The 18915-nt window shown below is 50.0% G+C and overlaps 2 protein-coding genes across 13 annotated transcripts in view; both read right to left on the bottom strand.

The window, feature by feature from the left end:
- LLGL2 (LLGL scribble cell polarity complex component 2) overlaps positions 1-6544 on the bottom strand; it is a 34080-nt gene extending 27536 nt beyond the window's left edge. For 9 of the 12 annotated variants that reach the window (XM_065034041.1, XM_065034043.1, XM_065034044.1 and 6 more), the window contains exon 1: positions 4961-5115. The gene's annotated coding sequence lies outside the window, so the exon portion shown is untranslated. Of the gene's footprint in view, positions 1-4184; positions 4346-4960; positions 5116-5610 lie in introns of those variants that run through there. The other 3 variants (XM_065034049.1, XM_065034042.1, XM_065034052.1) reach the window with 3 other exon arrangements.
- Positions 6545-6585: 41 nt separating this feature from the next.
- Positions 6586-17066, bottom strand: TSEN54 (tRNA splicing endonuclease subunit 54). The gene is made up of 11 exons (XM_065034065.1): positions 16972-17066; positions 16701-16859; positions 14965-15028; positions 14737-14820; positions 12919-13017; positions 12566-12618; positions 12115-12213; positions 10368-11002; positions 9754-9814; positions 8926-9042; positions 6586-7860 (listed from the first exon to the last, which is right to left on the bottom strand). The coding sequence occupies exons 1-11, from the start codon at positions 16998-17000 to the stop codon at positions 7710-7712; spliced, it is 1551 nt and encodes a 516-aa protein (XP_064890137.1). The 5' UTR covers positions 17001-17066; the 3' UTR covers positions 6586-7709.
- Between the last annotated feature and the right edge of the window lie 1849 nt (positions 17067-18915).

The following is an 18915-nucleotide window of genomic DNA, read 5'->3' as shown; positions in this document are numbered from 1 at the left end:
GAGAGAGATACAACTTTATATTTAACACTCTGTTAGAACGTTTTATTCTGAAATATTAATTGCATGCTGTTTTAACCTGCTTATGCAAGAGATCTAGCATTCACACTCCAGCCCACAACAACTTGCTCAACTGGCTAAGGAGCATAGTAGCTCAGAATCAAGCAGCAGCTCACTTGAAGAAACGTCATCCGGGCAAGCTGATGTGTCCATTATGATCAGAGAAGGCACATTACAAAAGTCACCTCTCATTGACTTGTATCAATTGACTTGCCTGATCAAAGAACTCCTGAGTGTCACAGTAAGGGAGGAGACAAGAGGAAAAGCAGTTTTGAGCAAAGGAGGAACAGCAAAGAGAATGGCATCCGCTGTGGAACAGGTTATCCAAACAGAATTATTATTATAACTTTACAAAGCTCTTGTCAATGAGAATAATTTTCCTTTTAGTACAAAAAAGCCTTTTCCAAATCTAGAAGAAAACAAAAAAGATTCCAATATCTGTGTAACGTTATTTTCCAGATGCACATTTACATATTAGCCGACCGGTTTCTCTCCCACACACCTTCAGTGTCTTACATAAAACTCCAATCCCATGTGCTCTGCAGCTATCTGCCAGCCAGCATTTATAACCATATGGTAACAGTTGTGGCTACCAGTAGCCAAAGAGGAATCCTCCAGTAGCCTCTGAAGCCATGCCAGGTCTGCATGTATCTAATGGTCTTATTTTCCAGGGAAGCAGTTCTTTAGGTTTTCAAAGATGAGCCTTTTACCAGAAACTGTGCATCATTTTCTTCTTCCAAGATGCACTGAGGTCAGTTGTTTGTAGGCAACAGCAGCCCAAGGCTGAGACAGTCCCTATTTTGCTCATATTCAGTACATGGACACCTGACGGCAAAGCTCAGAGTGCCCTGTACATCAAGCTCCTGCGGCTTCATTAGCTGAATGCTTAGCTAAATAGGAGGTACCCTTTGTCATTTGATTAGATCCAGCCACAAACAAAAGCCCTTCATTACTCAGCTAGAAATGCAATGAAAGCATGAGTTGCAAGACGATCCCGTTTCCGATCACAGACTAAGTAGCCGTTAACATTGAAAACAGATTTCATTCTGGCTTCCTTGCTCAGCTCCTTTCATTTAGGATGTTGAGATTTATGGCAAGTACATATGTCACGTCTCACAACAGACCCACATTCAATAGAAAGATGAATGCTTCTTCCTAGGAAAAGCATTAATTGTTCCTCACTGCTGTGTGTTAGCAATCCCCTCAGAGTTCCATGTTTTGCTTTGTCTCCATTGCTTTTGCACACAGCAACGGGTCTTGATGCCCACACACAGCTTGCTGAGACACTCTGGATTTTCTCCGTCAACCAGGCATGGGCTGGGGGGAATTACCCTTTGTAGAAATTCATTGCAATATTCGCTTATGTTCTCCCATTATAGTGGAATTTCCAGCCAAAAGTATAAGAGAACCAATGTTCTAAGTCCCAACCACACAAGTTAATCCAGTCTTGCAAGACGAGGAAGCCCAGGTCAGAAGTTTTTACTATGTAGACAAGTACTGTGTGGATACAGTCCCCAGGTAACCCCACAACAAAACATACCTAAAATTACTTTACTTTGCTCACATAGGAGAGTTGCAAGGTACCACCTGTGTCCTCCCTATGCAACCTTTACTCAACTTGAACAGGTTTTCAATGGGATAAGGTCCAACAGCTTTCTTTTAAAAAATGGCATCAAGTATCTCAAGAACTCTTAAATTTTGTCTTGTTTTAGGGCTCATTTTCATTCCTTCCTCATCACCCCTTCCTGCTTACAGGTCCTTAAAAAAAGAACTTGTACCTATGCATCTGATAATACTTTATCAACCCTGCTAAAATAAAAGAGGCCTTATCAACAAGCTTTGTTTGAACTACGAGCAGCTAGTGCTCCTATAACAACCGGTCACCGCCACAGCCCTGTCTGAACTAGGTTTCCTCCCGCACCCAGACGTTTGCCTTGATCCTGTTACCAACAATCAGCAGCAACAGAACAGAGGCCGGACCAATCGCACAGGGAACAGCTATTCCTTAGCGCCAATGATCTCTCAAAGCATCGTTTAAATACTAGTCTTATCAAGTTTATCGATTACAGGAGCCATCAGACATGATTCACTGTGAAGTTACGAGTTTAAGAATGCTTTTAGCTTGAAATCAATGAAACCAGCCCTAGGTATTCTCTTACCTAGGTTGTCGCTGTATAAAGCTCATCTCTACGATCATGCTCAGCTGTAACACACTGTCAAGACAGATACTCAAGGAGAAAGCAGGAGCCAAGCAGGACGCTAGAGCAAGGGAAGGAACAGTGCCAGCACATGAAAAACTTGCAGCTTCATAAACAGGAGAGTGTTCGGATGCACCTTGCTCACAGTAGCCAGGCACCAGCAGAGAGGTAAACCAAAAGATCCTCCTGTAAAACAGGATTACTTTCCCTGAACCTGGAGAACCAGGTGGTTGAATGAACAACTGAACAGACTGTGTCAACACTACACACAGGTGGCTGCCCTCCCAAAACACAGAAAATATTACATAAAAGATCCGAGACAGATTCCCCAAGAACTCCTGAAAAATAATCGAGAACCCATCATACAAATCAGGCAAGTTCATGTTATTTCACAGTCTTTTGCTTGGAGTTACCAGGGACTGCCCACTTGCAATGAATTTACTAATTGTGCAAACCTTGTGTGTCATTATGACTCCTATAGTGTTCGCCTTGTCATGGGAGCATGACAACATGAAGTTTCAAAACGCTACAGCAGAACAAAAGTATTCACACTAAACAACACTATTGCACATGATGCAAAACTTTGTGTGCTACCAAGCAGAAGGATTCAAATAGAAGAGTTGCTTGTAACTTTGAAATAGCATTTTACACCATAGTGGGGCAATGGAATAAAGCACAAAAGCATTTGCTTCTTAAAGCAACACAAAGAGATCAAGCGAGAAGCAGCTTCTAGATGAGAACTGGAGTTCCCATAGAATTTCTGCACAGAAATCAAACTTTAAGCTACCGTCAGTCCCTCCTTTGATAAACTATTTTAAAGAAACATCAGGCTACTAGCAGCATCACATACTTTTATGGCCATGTACTAACTGCATTACATTAGAGATGCTTAAAACCTTTTACTCCTCGATATCTCTCAAGCCTCTGTGTCAGCCAAGAAAAAAACCACACCTCATCCATAAGCAATTCCCACTAATAATCACATTACTGAGCTAAAAAGCCACTAGAAGACATAGGACTCAACTGCTTTAACTCCTCCAATAGTTTTCTTTGGTCGGTAGTTACATCCAGTGCAATTTGTTCAAAATCAAAGACAAAAATGTTACTTAGCACTGTTCTATGAAGACGTTTGAGAACTCTGCTCCCTTTTCAACACCGTAGGGACTAAAGGGAGCCCCTCACGTGGCTACAAGCAGCACTGAGCAGGATTAGGGGCTGCTCACTACCTGCACAGATCATCCTTGTCCCCTCCGTGCCTTTACAAGGAACGTGCCAAGACGCACGGAGAAGCCTTAGGATGTACGACCGCTTTGCATTCCACTTGCCAGGAGCACCAGCTTCCCAAATCAAAGCTAAAATCACCAGGCATCTGCTTGGGGCACACAGCTTCACCTGGGACTTGGTAAAGCAAGATATTCCAGTTGACCAAAGTGCTCTCAGATGACTACAAAGAGCAGCACTCCCCATCAAGTAACATTACAACGGACAACTTTTAGTATCTCAGTGAATCTGTCCTCCAATCTTGTCACTATCCTCACACAAGCATAAAGATTTGTGCCACTATGCTGCAGAAACGCAGACCCAGAAGAATACTTCAACTGCTCTACACCATTACCAATGCTAAATATAAACACACCAAACCTTCTCCAAAGTCAAGGTTAAGCCTCACCTCCTGGAGACAAGCTGTCAGTAACCAGCTTGTTCCCATACCACAACTGCAGGGCAACCCGAGACAAAGGCTAAACAACTTGTTTCACCTTCTTGCTGCCTGTTAGAAGTAATGTGCTCCCTCACCCATGAAGCTCTTAAAACTTTGGGGAGGAAAATAAACCAGTAATATGATATATTTAATATGAACAGGGATATAAAGAAAAAGAAAACAAAGGAAGTGCTAACAGAGTGTCCCAAAGGAGACACTGCAATCCTTACTAATCACATCTGCTTTGAACCAGCCGTAACAGATGGAGCGCTCCGAGGCCGGGCTGCAGGCAGGGATGTTCCGCACGGCAGGACGGGGCAGCAGCGGGGAAAGGGGCCGCTCCGGACGGCTCTCGCAGGAGCCAGCGGGGCAGTTTCCGTCCCGGGGCCGGTCCCCCAGCCCCCCACGGCGGCTCCGGCTCGGCCTCGGCCCCCCTGCGCGGAGGGGTGAAGCAGGAAGTCACGGAACAAGCGGCCACCGCCGCGACCTCCATGAAATCCCAGGATGTGAAGCTGCCGTGCGGTACCCTGCGCTCCCCGCTCCAGAGCGCACATAGTACGGCAAACTCGGTAAGCAAAAAAAAATTAAAGAGGCAAACAAAAGACCCCGAACAAACCCAACCCCTCAGCGTCAGCGCTTGAAGTTTTAGGGGCGAGCCACGGCCGGTGTCCCGGGGCGCGCTGGGGCGCAGGGGCTCCAGCTGTGGGCAGCCCCAGTGCGTCCGGGTCACGGCCAGCAGCCGGGCTCGCCGGAGCGGGGCAGTGCGGAGGGCCCGCGAACGCGGGCAAGCGGACCTCTCGGAGGCGGGGGAACCGGTGAGCACCTGCCAGCCCCGCCGGAGGGATTCCGGGAGCAAGCCCGCGGGGCGCCGCAAAGCCCAGGAGGAGCGGGCCCCTGCCGGGGCCGCTCTGGCCGGACCCCCCGCCAGGACCCTCTCCTGGAGTCTATCCCGCCAGGCCGGCCCCAGCCCTGCACCCCCCGCAGAGCCCCAGCGAGCCGCGCTCACCTGCGGGGCCTGGAGCCAGGGCCGCCCCGGCCTCGCTCCGCTCCGCGCCCGCTCCCCCTTCGCCTGCGCGGCGGCCTCGCTCCCCGGGCACCTCCGGGAGGGGTGCGGCGGGGCGGGGCCTCGCACGGGAACCGCCCCCACGGGGCGGAGCCGCAGATATGCAAATCACTCTTCTGGGGCGGGGCCTCGCATGCAAACTAAGTTGAGCATCCCTTTCATCCGGCGCGATCATGAATAATTCAGCACTCGGCTCGCTCGCAACCAATCAGAAAGCGGTGGCCATATGGGCGGCCACGCTGCCTGGCGCGGGCAGAGCGCGCCACAGCCCGCCCTGGCCTCGGGGCGACCGGGACACCGAGCACCGGCCCTACTCCCGGCTCTGTTCGTCCGCCAGCCCCGCGAGGGGCAGGAACCAAGCCCAGGGAAGGTGCCAACCGGTCGTCGGTTGCAAAAAAAGAGATGGAAAGGCTTAACAGAAAGTTGAAGCCTTAGCTGGAGAGAGCCACACGACCGCTGCTACCTTGCTACACAACAGTCTATATCCTATTGCAAGGAACAACAACTACTGATTCCTCGGCCAGCTATGTGGAGTGCAATGGTAGTACAAGGTCTGCCAACCTCTCTGCATCCACGCAAAAGCTTGAAATTACCTCTGACAAGGGGCCAGTAACAGACGAGGTTTCAGCCAAGCTTCCAAAAGCAATGTTTTCCAATTAAAATATTAATTTCTGTCACCTTCTTGCAACATCCAGCCAATCCTCATTGCAGGCCAAAATGAAGCAGTGGTATCAGTCTGCATCATAATCCCATCCTGGTAAAAGCACTGTCAGATGTTGTGGTGCTGAGCAAGGCAGCCACAGTTTCTCAATCCTCCCTGCAGTGGTTATTAAATTGTAATTGTTTCGTGCTGAATCAGTGAGTCTCTGCCCCAGCGAAACTCACTGGGTGGCTCTTGTAGAGTTCATCAATACAATTCCACCTTGGCATAAGCAAATGAGACAGAATGAAATCAACGGGAGTGAGCTTGACCTAATACCAGGACAAACGTGAGCCCTGTGGGTCAAACTGGAGCTCTTCTGGCTGCGCCTGTTCTTAGAAACCCTCTTCCCACTGTCTTTAATCTGCAAAACAGTCTGGGAGAATGCTGAGGGAACACACTGGAGCTGTGAACAACTCCGGTGTTTGAAGAGGGTTATGGGAGCAAAAGCACTGCTGGGAGGAGGAGGACGAGGAGGACATGTGGGAGGAGCTGTCAGACCTTCACCTTCTAGCATCTGATAGCAGGAGTGCGTGCATGGAACAGGAACAGGTGCCGTGCTTGCAGCAGATCCTGGCCACCTTGGGCTATGATACCGCTGACCACGCAGGAGGAAGACGACGAGGTATCCTGTGTTGACAGGGATCGCACACTGACACAGGGACTCCTCCAGGCTCTGAGTCACGCTGCCCGTTGGATCCAAACAGGTGCAGGAAAAGGGTTGCACAGGTGCAGGGTTGTAGGACCATGAGCAGGCACTCACCAGCTGGTGTTACTGGGGTCCCAGTAGCCTCCTCAAGAGTGTCTTCCTCTGTGTAACTTATTAACATTTCTGGGGAAATTAAGAACCACACAGAGGAGCTCACACTGTTGGAAATGGCACTTTTATTGCTTAGCCTTCTCCCCATCTCCAAAAGTAATTAAAAAATTATCAAATAAAACGCATCTAAACTGGTTGCTATTGCAGTTCTGAAGAACCTCGATATGAAACACAGCCATGCTCAGCATGTTTCTGTCCAGCGGACTTTCTGGTATCTGTCAGGAGCACTTTTGCACAGAGGCTAAAGCAAATTAGGCACCTGGATATCCTGGTGTAAAGCTCCCACAGTAGGGCCTGGAAAGCAATGACGTCCTCAGCTTGGAGCACAACAGCCATAGGGCTGAAATGTTCATGAGGAATTTGTAGCTGCTTTCTTTACTCAGGGATCTCTCACTTGCAAAAGCAAAGACGAGGATCCATAGCCAGGAAAGAGGATATCAGGCTGAAACAGAGGGTGCTGCCGTACAGCTCTGGTGAGACTATCAGATATAGTGTGCCAGTTATTGGTGGCCAAAGTTTAATAATATTGTGTGGCCAAAACACATCTCAGCACAGCCACTAGAGCATGAGGCTGGAGTGCCATCTGCAATGCTCTGGGGGCTCTCTGTGACCTCCAACTGATCAAATAGCTTTCAAGGCACAGTTTCCTGTGGCTGTGTGTTTCAGATCAGAATCTGATCTGACAGTTGTTGGCATTGCTGAATGACAGAGGCTCAAGACATCACTGATCTGATCAGCTTATTCTGTCCTTGCTTGACCTCAGTGACTGTCCAACTGTTTGACGGGTATAGCACAGTGGTTCCTAACATGTGACAAGAGGATCACCAGTGAAGTGTTCTCTAATGGTCCACAGGTCAGCCAAAGATGACAGGGAAAAGGCAGACTAGCGGTCCAGAAGATGAGAAAGCTGGAGAAACAGTGACTTCGAGAACAAAGCAGTGTGTATTCCAGTCCAGAAATGCCCAGCTAAGCCATACACATTTGTTTGCTGTAAATTTTGCTATTAATGCCTGAGTCGTCCAGTTGGGTGAAGTCTGTAACAAAGTGGTAAACTACCCAAGGTTCCAGTTATCACAGGCTCTATTTTCTGAAATATTTCATTAATCAAGAAAACAAATCCTGAGTAAAGCTCTTCCTCTTATCCCGTACCATTTCTGCAAGTGACAGTGACTTCACTGATTAACATCAACTGGCAGCTTGAATTCCTTCAGTGAATAAAAGGCAATTTCTCCATAATCCACCAGCGCAAAGACCACCGGGACGTCCCCACTCTGATACGTAACCTGCTTCAAAGCCCGAAGGGATGGAATCTGCTCGTCAAAGCTGCAGAGAGAAAAACATTCTGTTGTTCTCAAAGCAAAAAGTATATAGAGACAAAGCCATCCTGGCCAACAATCACAACAGCTCACTTTGGTCTTAGGATCTGGTAGTGACCCTGGCCACCCCTTTCAGCTGCAGCGGGAGGCTGCCAGCCCCGAGAGAGCACACTGTGTGCTGGGAACTGGGAGCTGTCAAATCCTTTGCCAAAAACAAGGGCAACTGCACACAGCTCCACACTGTGCCTAGTAGATGTAGCTCACATGGGTATTAGCAAAGTATCAGTCCCGTGCAATCTTAATACCTTTGTGCTAGGAAGATCTTTAGGTTGCTGGGATCGACATTTGACTTGCTTTTCCCCCCTTTTAATTCTGCAGAGCCTGTTTGTTCATCAGTGAACATATTTACGCGTCAAGGATCATTCTGCTTGCTCACAACAGACTTTTGTAAACCTGCATTACCACCTTCCTCACCCTGGCTACTACAGCTGCAGAGGGGAGGAGGACAGTTGCAGAATATCAGAATTAGAAAAGGCAAAGACTGAACTTTGCACCTGCCTATGGAGCTGAAGTATCAGATTCTGGATCCAGCAAGAGAGGAGACACCTATCTTCTCTTCATACTGATCTTAAAGTTACATTTGACAAAGATCAAAATACTAAACCGATGGCCCTGAGCTGCAGCGAGCTCTGGGGAGGCACATCTCTGCCGAAATCCATAGGGATCTCCACTGGCTGAGGATTCAGGTACCATACAGCTCTCTGGAAAACTGAGCTCTACATGAGTTTCACAGCATTGCACAAATACAGCTGTGGCTTCTTACTCCTGACTCCAGTAACATGAGCAGAAACCAGATGACCAAATAGTGTGGGCCACAGGGCTGGGGGAATTGTCAGCCACAGCCTCCAACAAAGGAGAAACTGAAAGAACTGTGGGCAGGACCACCCTCAAGGGAGGCACTCTGATGATCTGTAAAGCTCACAAGATGCTGGGTCATTTACAGATCATTAGGACTTCATTTCCGCAACAGCAACTGGTGTGTTTCAGAACACAGCATAAGACCCACGGATACCTCCGAACACACATCCTGACATATGGCTTCCCAGGGTTTGTCTTCTTAAACTTGGCCACAGAATCTGCTTGATACACATTGAAGTCTATCTTCAAGCCCCCTGGGTCCTCCTGCAGCCTACAGAAAAGAACACATCCGCATATGTATGTGATTAAAACATTGTAGGGTATAGATACAGCAAAACCTCTTGAAACCAGGCCAGTCTGGGCCCTTTGAAAGGTGTCACTCCTCAAAGGACTGACCCTGCAACTGTTCCAATTACTCTCCAGATCTTTCCTGGAGTCAGACCAGAGCAAGCTCCCGCCCCACATCTGCCAGGCTCCCCTCTCTGCAGACCCCCTTGCAAGAAGCACCACTAAGAGAAACAGGAGCAAAGCACTGCTCTGCAGGGACTGCACACAACCACCACATGGACTCTTTAAGGCAGGAGGTGAATCAAAAGCCCCCAAACCAAAGTTTTATAATCACTGCAGCAGAGATGGCAGCACATTTCAGGGTTGAGGCACAGGTGAAGCCAAATCAAACCTCTGGAGGAGATTTCCAGGCTTGGGTGCAGATGGAACAGCAAGAAAAGAGAGCAGCCCCGATGTTTTAATTGGCCTGCAATGCCCTAGCTCTGTTGCTGCAGGACCTGGTACTTCAGAGAAATGTCAGCCCCTTGCTACAGAACCAAAGGGATCACGGAGCAGAGCTGGGTTCTCTCACCACCCTGCATACCAGGCAGCTCCCAAACTGCTGCTGTGAGCATCTCACAGACCTCACAAGCAGGGACAGTCACAAGACATCCCCACTCTCTAACAGCTACAAGCTGGCTGGCTGGATACTAACCGGGAGGCTCCATCCAGGATGTGGGAGGGCTGCAGCACGCTGATCTGCTGGAGGAGCGCAGCTGGAGGGAGAAGGAACAGGAAAAGATCAGACCAGCTATTTCTCTCCCAGGGCACTCCAAGCACTCCACTGCCACCCACGAGCCTTCCTCCTCCGACAATGGCTGGCAGCACCACAGTCACCAGTGGCTACTTCAAAAGACCTCAACTTCCTCATCTCCTCCCAGCGCACAGCCCAAAACACCCTGCAACCACTTTGCGTCTTGCTGGTCCTGATTTCACATGCCTAACAGCCTAGCAGGAAGGACTGCAATACAGTAGGACACAGGGAATGGATTAGAAGACCTCCCAAGGCCTGGTTTATCCTGGCACTTGAGTGGGCTATAGAAAGAGACAGAAAGGCAGAGGACAAGCTTTCTTCTCTCTCCCTATAACCATGACTGGGCTTCTCTATGCCTGCTTTGCCCAGGCTTTCTAGTTAAATTCCCTTTCTCAAGGTACTGTCCCCTAAACTGATGATCAGTTTCTCCATGTCATCCTTTTGCTGTTGCATATCATATGTTTCACAGAGCTGGGGGGAGAATGGGGTCCCTGTCAACTTCCCAGAGCCACTACCTGATGAGGTAGCTTCATCTGGCCGCAAAAGTGGAGTGACAGCTTGTTCCCAAAGATGCGGCGGTCGTTTCCAAACCCTCTGCTGGCTCCTCTGCTTCAAAAGGGCTTTGTACTCCTGCCAGTTGGAGCAGCGCCTCACCTCCCGGTCAGCATTGACACTGCTCTTGTACCTGCTCTCCCTCTCTTGCCGCTCCCTTTCCTTCCGCGACAGCTTCTCCTGTTTCTGATTAATGCGCGCACACCAGCAAGCTGCATCAACCTCCCTCCCTGGTACGTTCTCTGGCAGGACCCTGTCATCAGGTGAGGGGAGATGAGTGCACGGCTGGTCTGGGGCCACATTTGGGAAGATGATGCTGGTAAAATCCCAGTGGGGTGCACAGGTGCTAGTGCTGTTCCCCTTGTGGTCTCCAGCCTGGCTCCTACAGGGGCTCAAGGTGTCCTTTTGTCCTGTATCAAGAGGAGCTGGGTTTGACTTCCTCTCTTCACTGCCAGCATCTGATTCCTTTGGCTGCCCTGGCAGCGCCTGTTCATTGACAGGAAGGCAGCTGGTGTCTCCACAGTCATCTTCAGCTTTTTTTGAGGTTCCTTCAGCTTCTGCAAAGTCCTCAGATACCTTATGTTTCTTCTCATGTGACCTAAAGACAGAAGCAGCAGCATAAAATACAGGGAGAGTGTGTGGTGAAGTTTTATTCCCTTTCAATCCTGCCTCCGCCCTGCTAGCAGGAAGAATACAGCCTGCCAAGCCTGAAGGACAGATGGCAAAGGTGGCAGAAACCCCCGGACAGGTGTGTAAACCCTTGACAACAACCTCTTGGCTGGAAGGAGGGTGTTTGCTTGTGTGATAACTTGAGAAGGGAGAAAAACAGGCCAAAAAACAAGCAGTGGATGCCAAAGGCAGAATAAATTCCTGAGCAGTATTGCATGAGGTTTGACTTCAACAACCAGGAGAATCCCAGCCATGATTTGTACAGACACAGGTTCCCAACCTGCCATGCAGCCTCCACATGCCCCATACATATACTGACCCAAACACCTTCACATAAACATGTTGGACTTCAGCCAAACCAGCACAGGCCTGGCAGAAACCTTCCTCTTACTGGTATGAGATGCAGTGCCTTGTGCCAGAGAAGACATGGCAATTCTTAAACCAACATTTTTGTCTCCCAGTTCCTAAAATTTCATGACTTCTCAGGCACTGATTTGCTTGTTAACTGGAAAGGACTTACAGACCAGTCTCATCCTCCCCGTTTCTTAAAGGATGATGCCACCTACTGGAAGCTGTCATAATTATTAGCAAAATTAGTAATTATGTCAGCCTCTGTTTGCATTTTGGCAACTTCTAGAGGCCTTGTGCAACTCTGCCATACAGTCCTAGCATGCAAGCTGCATCGAAGGGGTGAACAAGGGGAAGATGGGCACTGCAGTGTCTGTGATCCCTCTGAAAGGGAGCAAGAGGAGACATCTGCCATGTGTTTCTTCTGCACTGACCTCTCCACCCTTCTGTTGTAGCACCCTGCCACTACAGCTGGGAAGCTCAGAGGCACTTTGTCCCTATTAGTCCTGCAGGAAGTACAGATGTGACAAATGGCCACACTGCAAAAAGTTTAGGAAAAGCACCACACTGCTTGGGGATAGCTAGGAGTAGCCGTGCCAGACAGGTCACCCACAGCACAAAGGGCCGAGGATGGTGTTCCCAAGCTGCAGAACCCAGGAGAAGATGGCAAAAGGCTTTGGGCCATATCCTTACTGGGGGCTGGAACTCCTCCTCCTTTTGCAATGGTGTTTCCCAGAGCTCTTGCAGTAACTTTCCAGGTTCAGTTGCCTCTCGTAGGGAGACGGGACAGTGCTGTAAGGAGACACCAACACAGAGGCTGAGAGCAGAGCGAGGCAGTGGAACTACCCTTCTGCTCAGCCCCCAGAATACAGCAACAAAAACCTTTTCTTCCAGGCACAGAAAATCCACAAGCAGGACCAGGATGGTCCCCAGTTCATGCCCCATTTGATGTTCCCAATCACCTCCTCAAGAACAAGGAGCAAGGAAAAGCAGAGTGCCACTTTTAGCCTTTTATCCTCCCAAGAGACGAAACACACGGTCTAAGTCCTCTTCTCTGCCGTTCCACTGGGGCCATGCAGTGGGCACAGAACTGCTCAGGGTCTTCAGAAAGGAGAAAGCAGCGTGGAAAGGAAAAGCTGGTTACCTGGGGTCGAATCTCAGTACAATATAACCCAGTTGCTTCAAGTGGCTGAACACCTTGGACCAAAGGAAAGCAAGAGTGTTAAATGACTACCTTAAAACCAAACAATCTACTTTCATTCTGCAACAACTGAGTGAATACAGTGTGGCACTGGCGGAGGAGAAAACACCAGGCTTAGGACCCAAAGCAAAGGTGGGGAAATAGGAACTGAACATCTGGAAGGAGGTGAATGGGTAAAACTGAGAATGTCTCCCCTTCCCACACTAAGTGTCCTGCTCTGCTCTCTGCCACTGGGAGAGGTCGTGTGGCAGGGGCCGGGGTCTCTGCCTTCATCCTCCCCACAGCACCCAACACACCTGGTAATGTGGCAGGCTCACTGCCTCCTGGGAGAGCAAGATCTCGTAGGCTTCCTGGACTGACAAGGGCAGATCTCTGTAGAAGAGCTGGACATAGCCCTGCAGGGCAAAAGCTTGGTGTTTAGACAACCACAGGGAACAAATCTAACACCAGCCTCTTCCCACTGGTCCTGATAGCTGGAGCCAGCACCCTTCTTGACATGATAACCATGTCTCCCCATGTGCCGCCTGGATTAGTTACAGCCCTTCTCCCACGCCCAGTTCCCCCATGCCCTGGCTTTAGCAGCCAGGTAAGAAGTTCCCACCCACAGCTATCAGCAGCTGCTCCAGCGCTGCATCTGTTTGGAGGATGCAGCTGGGAGTACGATGCTCAACTCTTAATCATTGCTTTGGGACATAGCATTCTTCAACTTTGGTGATTTTGGTGGTTCAGGACAAAGCACAACTACAAAAATACTTAGGACCAGCATGAGTGAGTGAGCTGCAGCAGAGGAATCGATGGTATCCTCAGATGCCATCAATTGGTGGCTCCTCAGAAGCATTTACTGCAGGCCCAGTGATCCCACACGTAGATTCCCCAGACAATCACAACTAACCTCCAGCAGGCAGTTTTAGGCTACACCTATTTTTCTTCCCTTTTTAACAAAAAAAATGGGTTTAATCATAAACAAAGAAAACAAAACACTAAGAACCACACCTCTCCCATGGGATGGGCTGAAGTTATCTAACAGGTCTTTTCTGCTTCTGGGGCGCGATTGTGTACTCAACAACTGACTAAACAATTTTATTTTTATCATTATGTTGATAATCTATTGTCTGTCAGACTGCCAGAGGTAAAAAAGTCCTACCTATGCAGTTATGACTGAAGGCATCACATGCCCATAATCTGGTTGAAACTCCTCTTTAGATTGGTGCAACTATTGTACTGATAACAGGCCTCAGTGGAGGGACACCTCACATGGAAAGCTCTGATTTAGTGCCTAAACGTGGCCCTAGCAAGCTACATAGACTTTCACTAATCCCTATCTGCTTCTTAAAGGAGCACAGAAAAACTCTGCTAATGAACTTATAAACCCTGTCACTGCAAAATACAAGATACACAGGAGATATGGCAGGAAGTCAGTTTAAGACAGAGAAGGCACTGACCAGTCTCAGATGTCCTCATTAACTGTACACCAGTTCTGAGGAAAAGGATTTGTCAGTATCAAACCTTTTATTCCAATTAACTCCTGCAAGGAACAGAAGATAATGCTTTGATCTTGTTTCCAGAAATTCCCAGAACAGTAAGTTTTCCTGAACTGTGGAAGTTCAACTTCCTAAACCTATAGATTTTGATAAAGAAGTAATCTGACATATAAATGTGCATTTCATCACCCCCAGAGCAAGAAAGTAGACAGAGAACTCAAGAGAAAACTTCATAACATGCTCCTCATGCTTCTCTCATTCTGATAAGAGAGCTGACTTCTTAGCTGTACTAACAGAAATTTGCATCACCTAAAACTTTCCTAGTTTCTATTCTCATATTTGATGTAAGAATGGGTTAAATCCAACACCAGCTGGATTAACTGGCTGCTGATCCAACTAATGTGGTGTCAGGGACACAGAGGCTGCTTTGAAGTACAGCATATGACCCTATGGCCTGGAGACAAACAGCTCCACCAGCAAACAGGCTAAAAGGGACAATTCCTTGAGAACAAGGTGTATATCAGCTGCTCAACCTACACAAGTCAAGTGATTTCAGTCCAAAGCTGCTGCAATCCCTTCAATCATTCAGGAAGGACCCGATGCCCCCATCCCTGGCACAAATATCCTACTTACACACTCCAGCAGGTACAGAGCCTCCTCGGGCAGCAGGCACTGTTTGCCACGCTCTGAGAACCCCATGGTGTGCCAGAACTTCCCCTGGAACATAAGCACAAATCCATGAGGGGCTCTGGCTGTTCCCTGCTGACAACCAGGCTCTCTCCCCTTCCAAGCAGCAAATTAAGGAATCTGCAATGGCCAGCAGGAGATGATGACACCGAGTACGCTTTGCAGCAGACTCACCGCAGGGGACTGCAGCTCCACAATGCCCTGTCCTGGCTTCCACTCAGCTTTCACCAGATTCCTCCTGAGGAGGTTAAAGATTAGTTTGTTATTACAAGCACATCCTACAATCAACTCCTACTGTAGCAACACAACAAGCTCAAGAAGGTGTCAAAAGGCAGCAAACTTCCGGGTGGCATTTTTACAGGGTAAAGTTTGGAAAGACGTTATCCTCTGGATCTAGCAGTACCAGCTGAAGATTTTATAATCAGAAACTAGTTAAGAGTGTCTTCAGTCAGCACAGCAGATGTCTGCCCACAGGCTACAGCAACCTGCTGGAGATGCACAGCCTAAGTCGTGATATATCACACTATTGTTTAGATGCTACCAAGACACCCTCAAATTGCCGTATCCCACCCACAGGGACTCACAGGAAAAAATTAACAGCTGAGGGGTGGAGGGTGTCTTTGTAAGAATGCAAACACGCATTTTTAGCAGCTGGCTCAAGGAAACAGAAAGTAAGACCTGCAGGGTCCACTATGGACTTGCTCTGCATCTTTAGTCAGCACCATAATTTCCCCATCTGAAAGGAAACCTAAACCTGCCCAGTTGCCTGCCCAGCCTGAGGGTCTCCACTGCTGCCCCAGACATGCATTTAAGGATGGACCTGAACAAACCCAGATGTGGTAACAGTGGGAGATAACTGTCTGCTGGAGGTCACTGTTCTCTCTCTAAAGTCCCTAGTGGTGTGATTTTATGTGAACAGTTTCTGCTGCTACTCCTCACTGCAGACAGAGAAACAGTTACCAGAAAACTGCACTCCAAACAGGGAAAGTTTGTGCTGGGAGGCAGTGTGTGAAAACCTCCCAAGAAACTATAAACTCCAGACTGGTGGCGCTGTTGAAACGACCAAAAATGATAAGCCAGGGTCACTGAGAGTCAACTGAGCCTGCACGAGGCCACACGTGAGCATCAACAAGGGGCTGTGTAATCTGGACCATGCCCAAAAGAACAGGCTACAGGTTTACACACACACCGGAGAAAATAACAGCTTTTTAAGGGACTTTCTGAACACCCACCCTGAAGCCATCAGTGTGACCCTCTGCTCCCTGGGAACAGCTTGTGAGCTGCAGTCCAACCTGGGAGCTGTGAGCAGCTGAACTGAGGGGACAGGAACGGAACTGGCTGTGCTAACACCCACCTGCTGCTGCCACCATGGTTCTACTCATGGTAACACCCGAACATCTCCCTTATGAGGAAAGGCTGAGGGAGCTGGGGCTCTTTAGCTTGGAGAAGAGGAGACCGAGGGGTGACCTCATTAATGGTTATAAATATGTAAAGAGTGAGTGTCACAGGATGAAGCCAGGCTCTTCTTGGTGACAACCAATGGTAGGACAAGGGGCAATGGGTACACACTGGAACACAGGAGGTTCCACTTAAATATGAGAAGAAGCTTCTTCATGGTGAGGGTGGCAGAGCCTGGCCCAGGCTGCCCAGGGGGTTGTGGAGTCTCCTTCTCTGCAGACATTCCAACCCGCCTGGACACCTTCCTGTGTAACCTCATCTGGGTGTTCCTGCTCCATGGGGGGATTGCACTGGACGAGTTTTTGAGGACCCTTCCAGCCCCTGACAGTCCGTGACTCTGTGAGAACCCCCGCAGCTCTGCTCTGAGCCCCGACACGATCCCTCCCAGGGAAAAGGGAATTTACAGACCCTGCTCGGCGGCTCAGCTCAGCCCTGCGACCCCCGGCACTTACGGCGGCTCCACAGGCTCCTCGGAGAGGAGCTGCCACTGCTCCTCCCGGCACCGGCGCAGCTTCTCCGCCTGCTCGGCCGAGCCGTCGGGGATGAAATCCTTCTGGCCGTGGGGACGCCGAGGGGCCCTGCGGCCGCGGGCCTCCAGCAGCTCCGCCGCGCTGCGGGGGGAGAAGGGGCGCACAGTGAGCGGAGAGCAACAGCTGTACAGCCCGAGCACCGACCCCATGTGCCGGGCAGCCCCTCTGCAGTCTCCCACCCGAGCGGCCCTACCTGGGGCTGCGCGACCCGCCCGGCTCCATGGGCGCGTCGCGGGAAGTCGCTTCCTTCCGCCGCCGGGCCCGGGCGCCGGCACAGAGAGGCGGGCGCTAGCGCGCCCCCTGGGGGCTTGGCGGACTGCGAGCGGCGGGGACCGAGCACCGGGGACCGGAGCGGCCCGGGGTTGGCAAGGGAGTGTGTACCGGGAGCGAGACGGCGACCGGGCGTGCACCGGGGCCGTGCATGGAGCTGTGCACTGCAGCCATGCAGCGGGGCTGTGCATTGAGGGGTGCACTGCAGTGATGTAATGGGGCCACGCATGAAGCTCTGCCCTGCAGCCATGCACCAGGGCCGTGCATTGAGCTGTGCACTGCAGTGATGTACCGGGGCTGAGCATTGAGCTGTGTACTGCAGCGATGTACTGGGACCATGCGTTGAGCTGTGCACTGCAGCGATGTACTGGGACCATGCATTGAGCTGTGCACTGCAACCATGCACCGGGGCCATGCATTGAGCCAGGCACCAAGGCCATGCACTGTGACCATGCACTGGGGCTGTGCACTAGAGCATGTGCCGGGGCCGTGAACAGTTCTGCCCCAGGTCTGTGCCCCAGGGCCATCAGGGTGAGCGGGCCACAGCTGCTGCCAGCCGGCCACCCAGCCGCTCTCACTCCTCCTCGTCCTAAGAACTGGGTAGAAAGTAAAGTGAAACAGTTCATGGGTTGAGATAAAGACGGATCACTCACCAGCTACTGTCACTGATAAAACAGGCTTAACTCAGTGAAAGTTAATTTACTGTCAATTAATATTAGTCCCAGGTATTGATATCTCTGCTAGCAAGGACTCCTCCAGGGGCTTCTGGGGAACACCTGCAGCACCTCTTCATCCCTGACCACACTGCTTGCAGTGCCACTTCCCATACTTTTTTCTCCTCTCCAGTGCCTAATTGCATTTTGCTGTGTCTTAAATACATTTCCCCAAAAGCACCACCAGCATCGCTGATGGGCTCAGCTGTGCTGTGTGCTGGGGCTGTTGGAGCCATCTGGAACCCACCAGAACCACCTGGAAGTGGCTGCATCCAGCACAGGGCAGCACCATACTCTCCTTGCAGAGCCCCCCGCGGCCCCCAGGGCGGGTGCTGTGCACATTCAGGCACATCAGGCCGTGCAGGGCACGCAGTGGTTGGGCTGTGCAGAGCATGCAGTGTTCCGGACGGGTTGGAAAACACTAAACCTCCTTGCACCATGGCCTCATGTCTCTGCTGACACTGCTGGATTTGCTGCCTGGGGGAGGCATGAATGGACCTGACAGGGAAATGCACCAAAAGTTCAAGTTTCACCTCGAGCCCGTCTCTCATTGCTGTGGGATAGCTTTCAGGAGTCACTGAGCCTCAAGTAGGAAAAATACAGCTTTACCCCTACCAAAGTCCCCGGTTCCCACCGCGGTTTCCCAATAATAGTCCTTTGACAAGATGCCAGCATAGGCAGATGAATGAAAAAAACATTCCCCTCCGTTTTCCACTGAATGGTTTAATTTTCACTTCCTGCCTGATTATTTCCTCCTCCTAAATTGAGCCTTCATCCTGCAAGGGGGTCAAGCGATTTTGGGCAGCAGTGCCTCTCCACAGCATGCAAGGGGACGAGGACTCGCAAACGGCACAAAGGGCAGTGGGCTGTGCAGTTGCAGTGCTTTTTCTCCCCAATTTCAACAAAATATGTATTTTGGAGGCTACTCAGATGGCCTGATTTTAACATAATCCCAGGATACCACATCTTGTGCTTTCAACTTCTGGCCTGTCACCCTTTTGTTTAACTCAGTCTCTCCTTAAAATAGACGTGTTTAAATTGTTCCGGGAAAGGCTCTGATCCAGAACTTGCTTTTGTCACCCACTGTGATTGCAAGACCCAGAAATGTCAAGACTAATCTCAGTTCACGTCTTTTCAACCCTGGGATTTTAGCT

Source organism: Columba livia, chromosome 18 (assembly GCF_036013475.1).
Source record: "Columba livia isolate bColLiv1 breed racing homer chromosome 18, bColLiv1.pat.W.v2, whole genome shotgun sequence".
Lineage (NCBI taxonomy): Eukaryota > Metazoa > Chordata > Aves > Columbiformes > Columbidae > Columba > Columba livia.
This window is presented reverse-complemented; position numbering and strand designations above follow the sequence as displayed.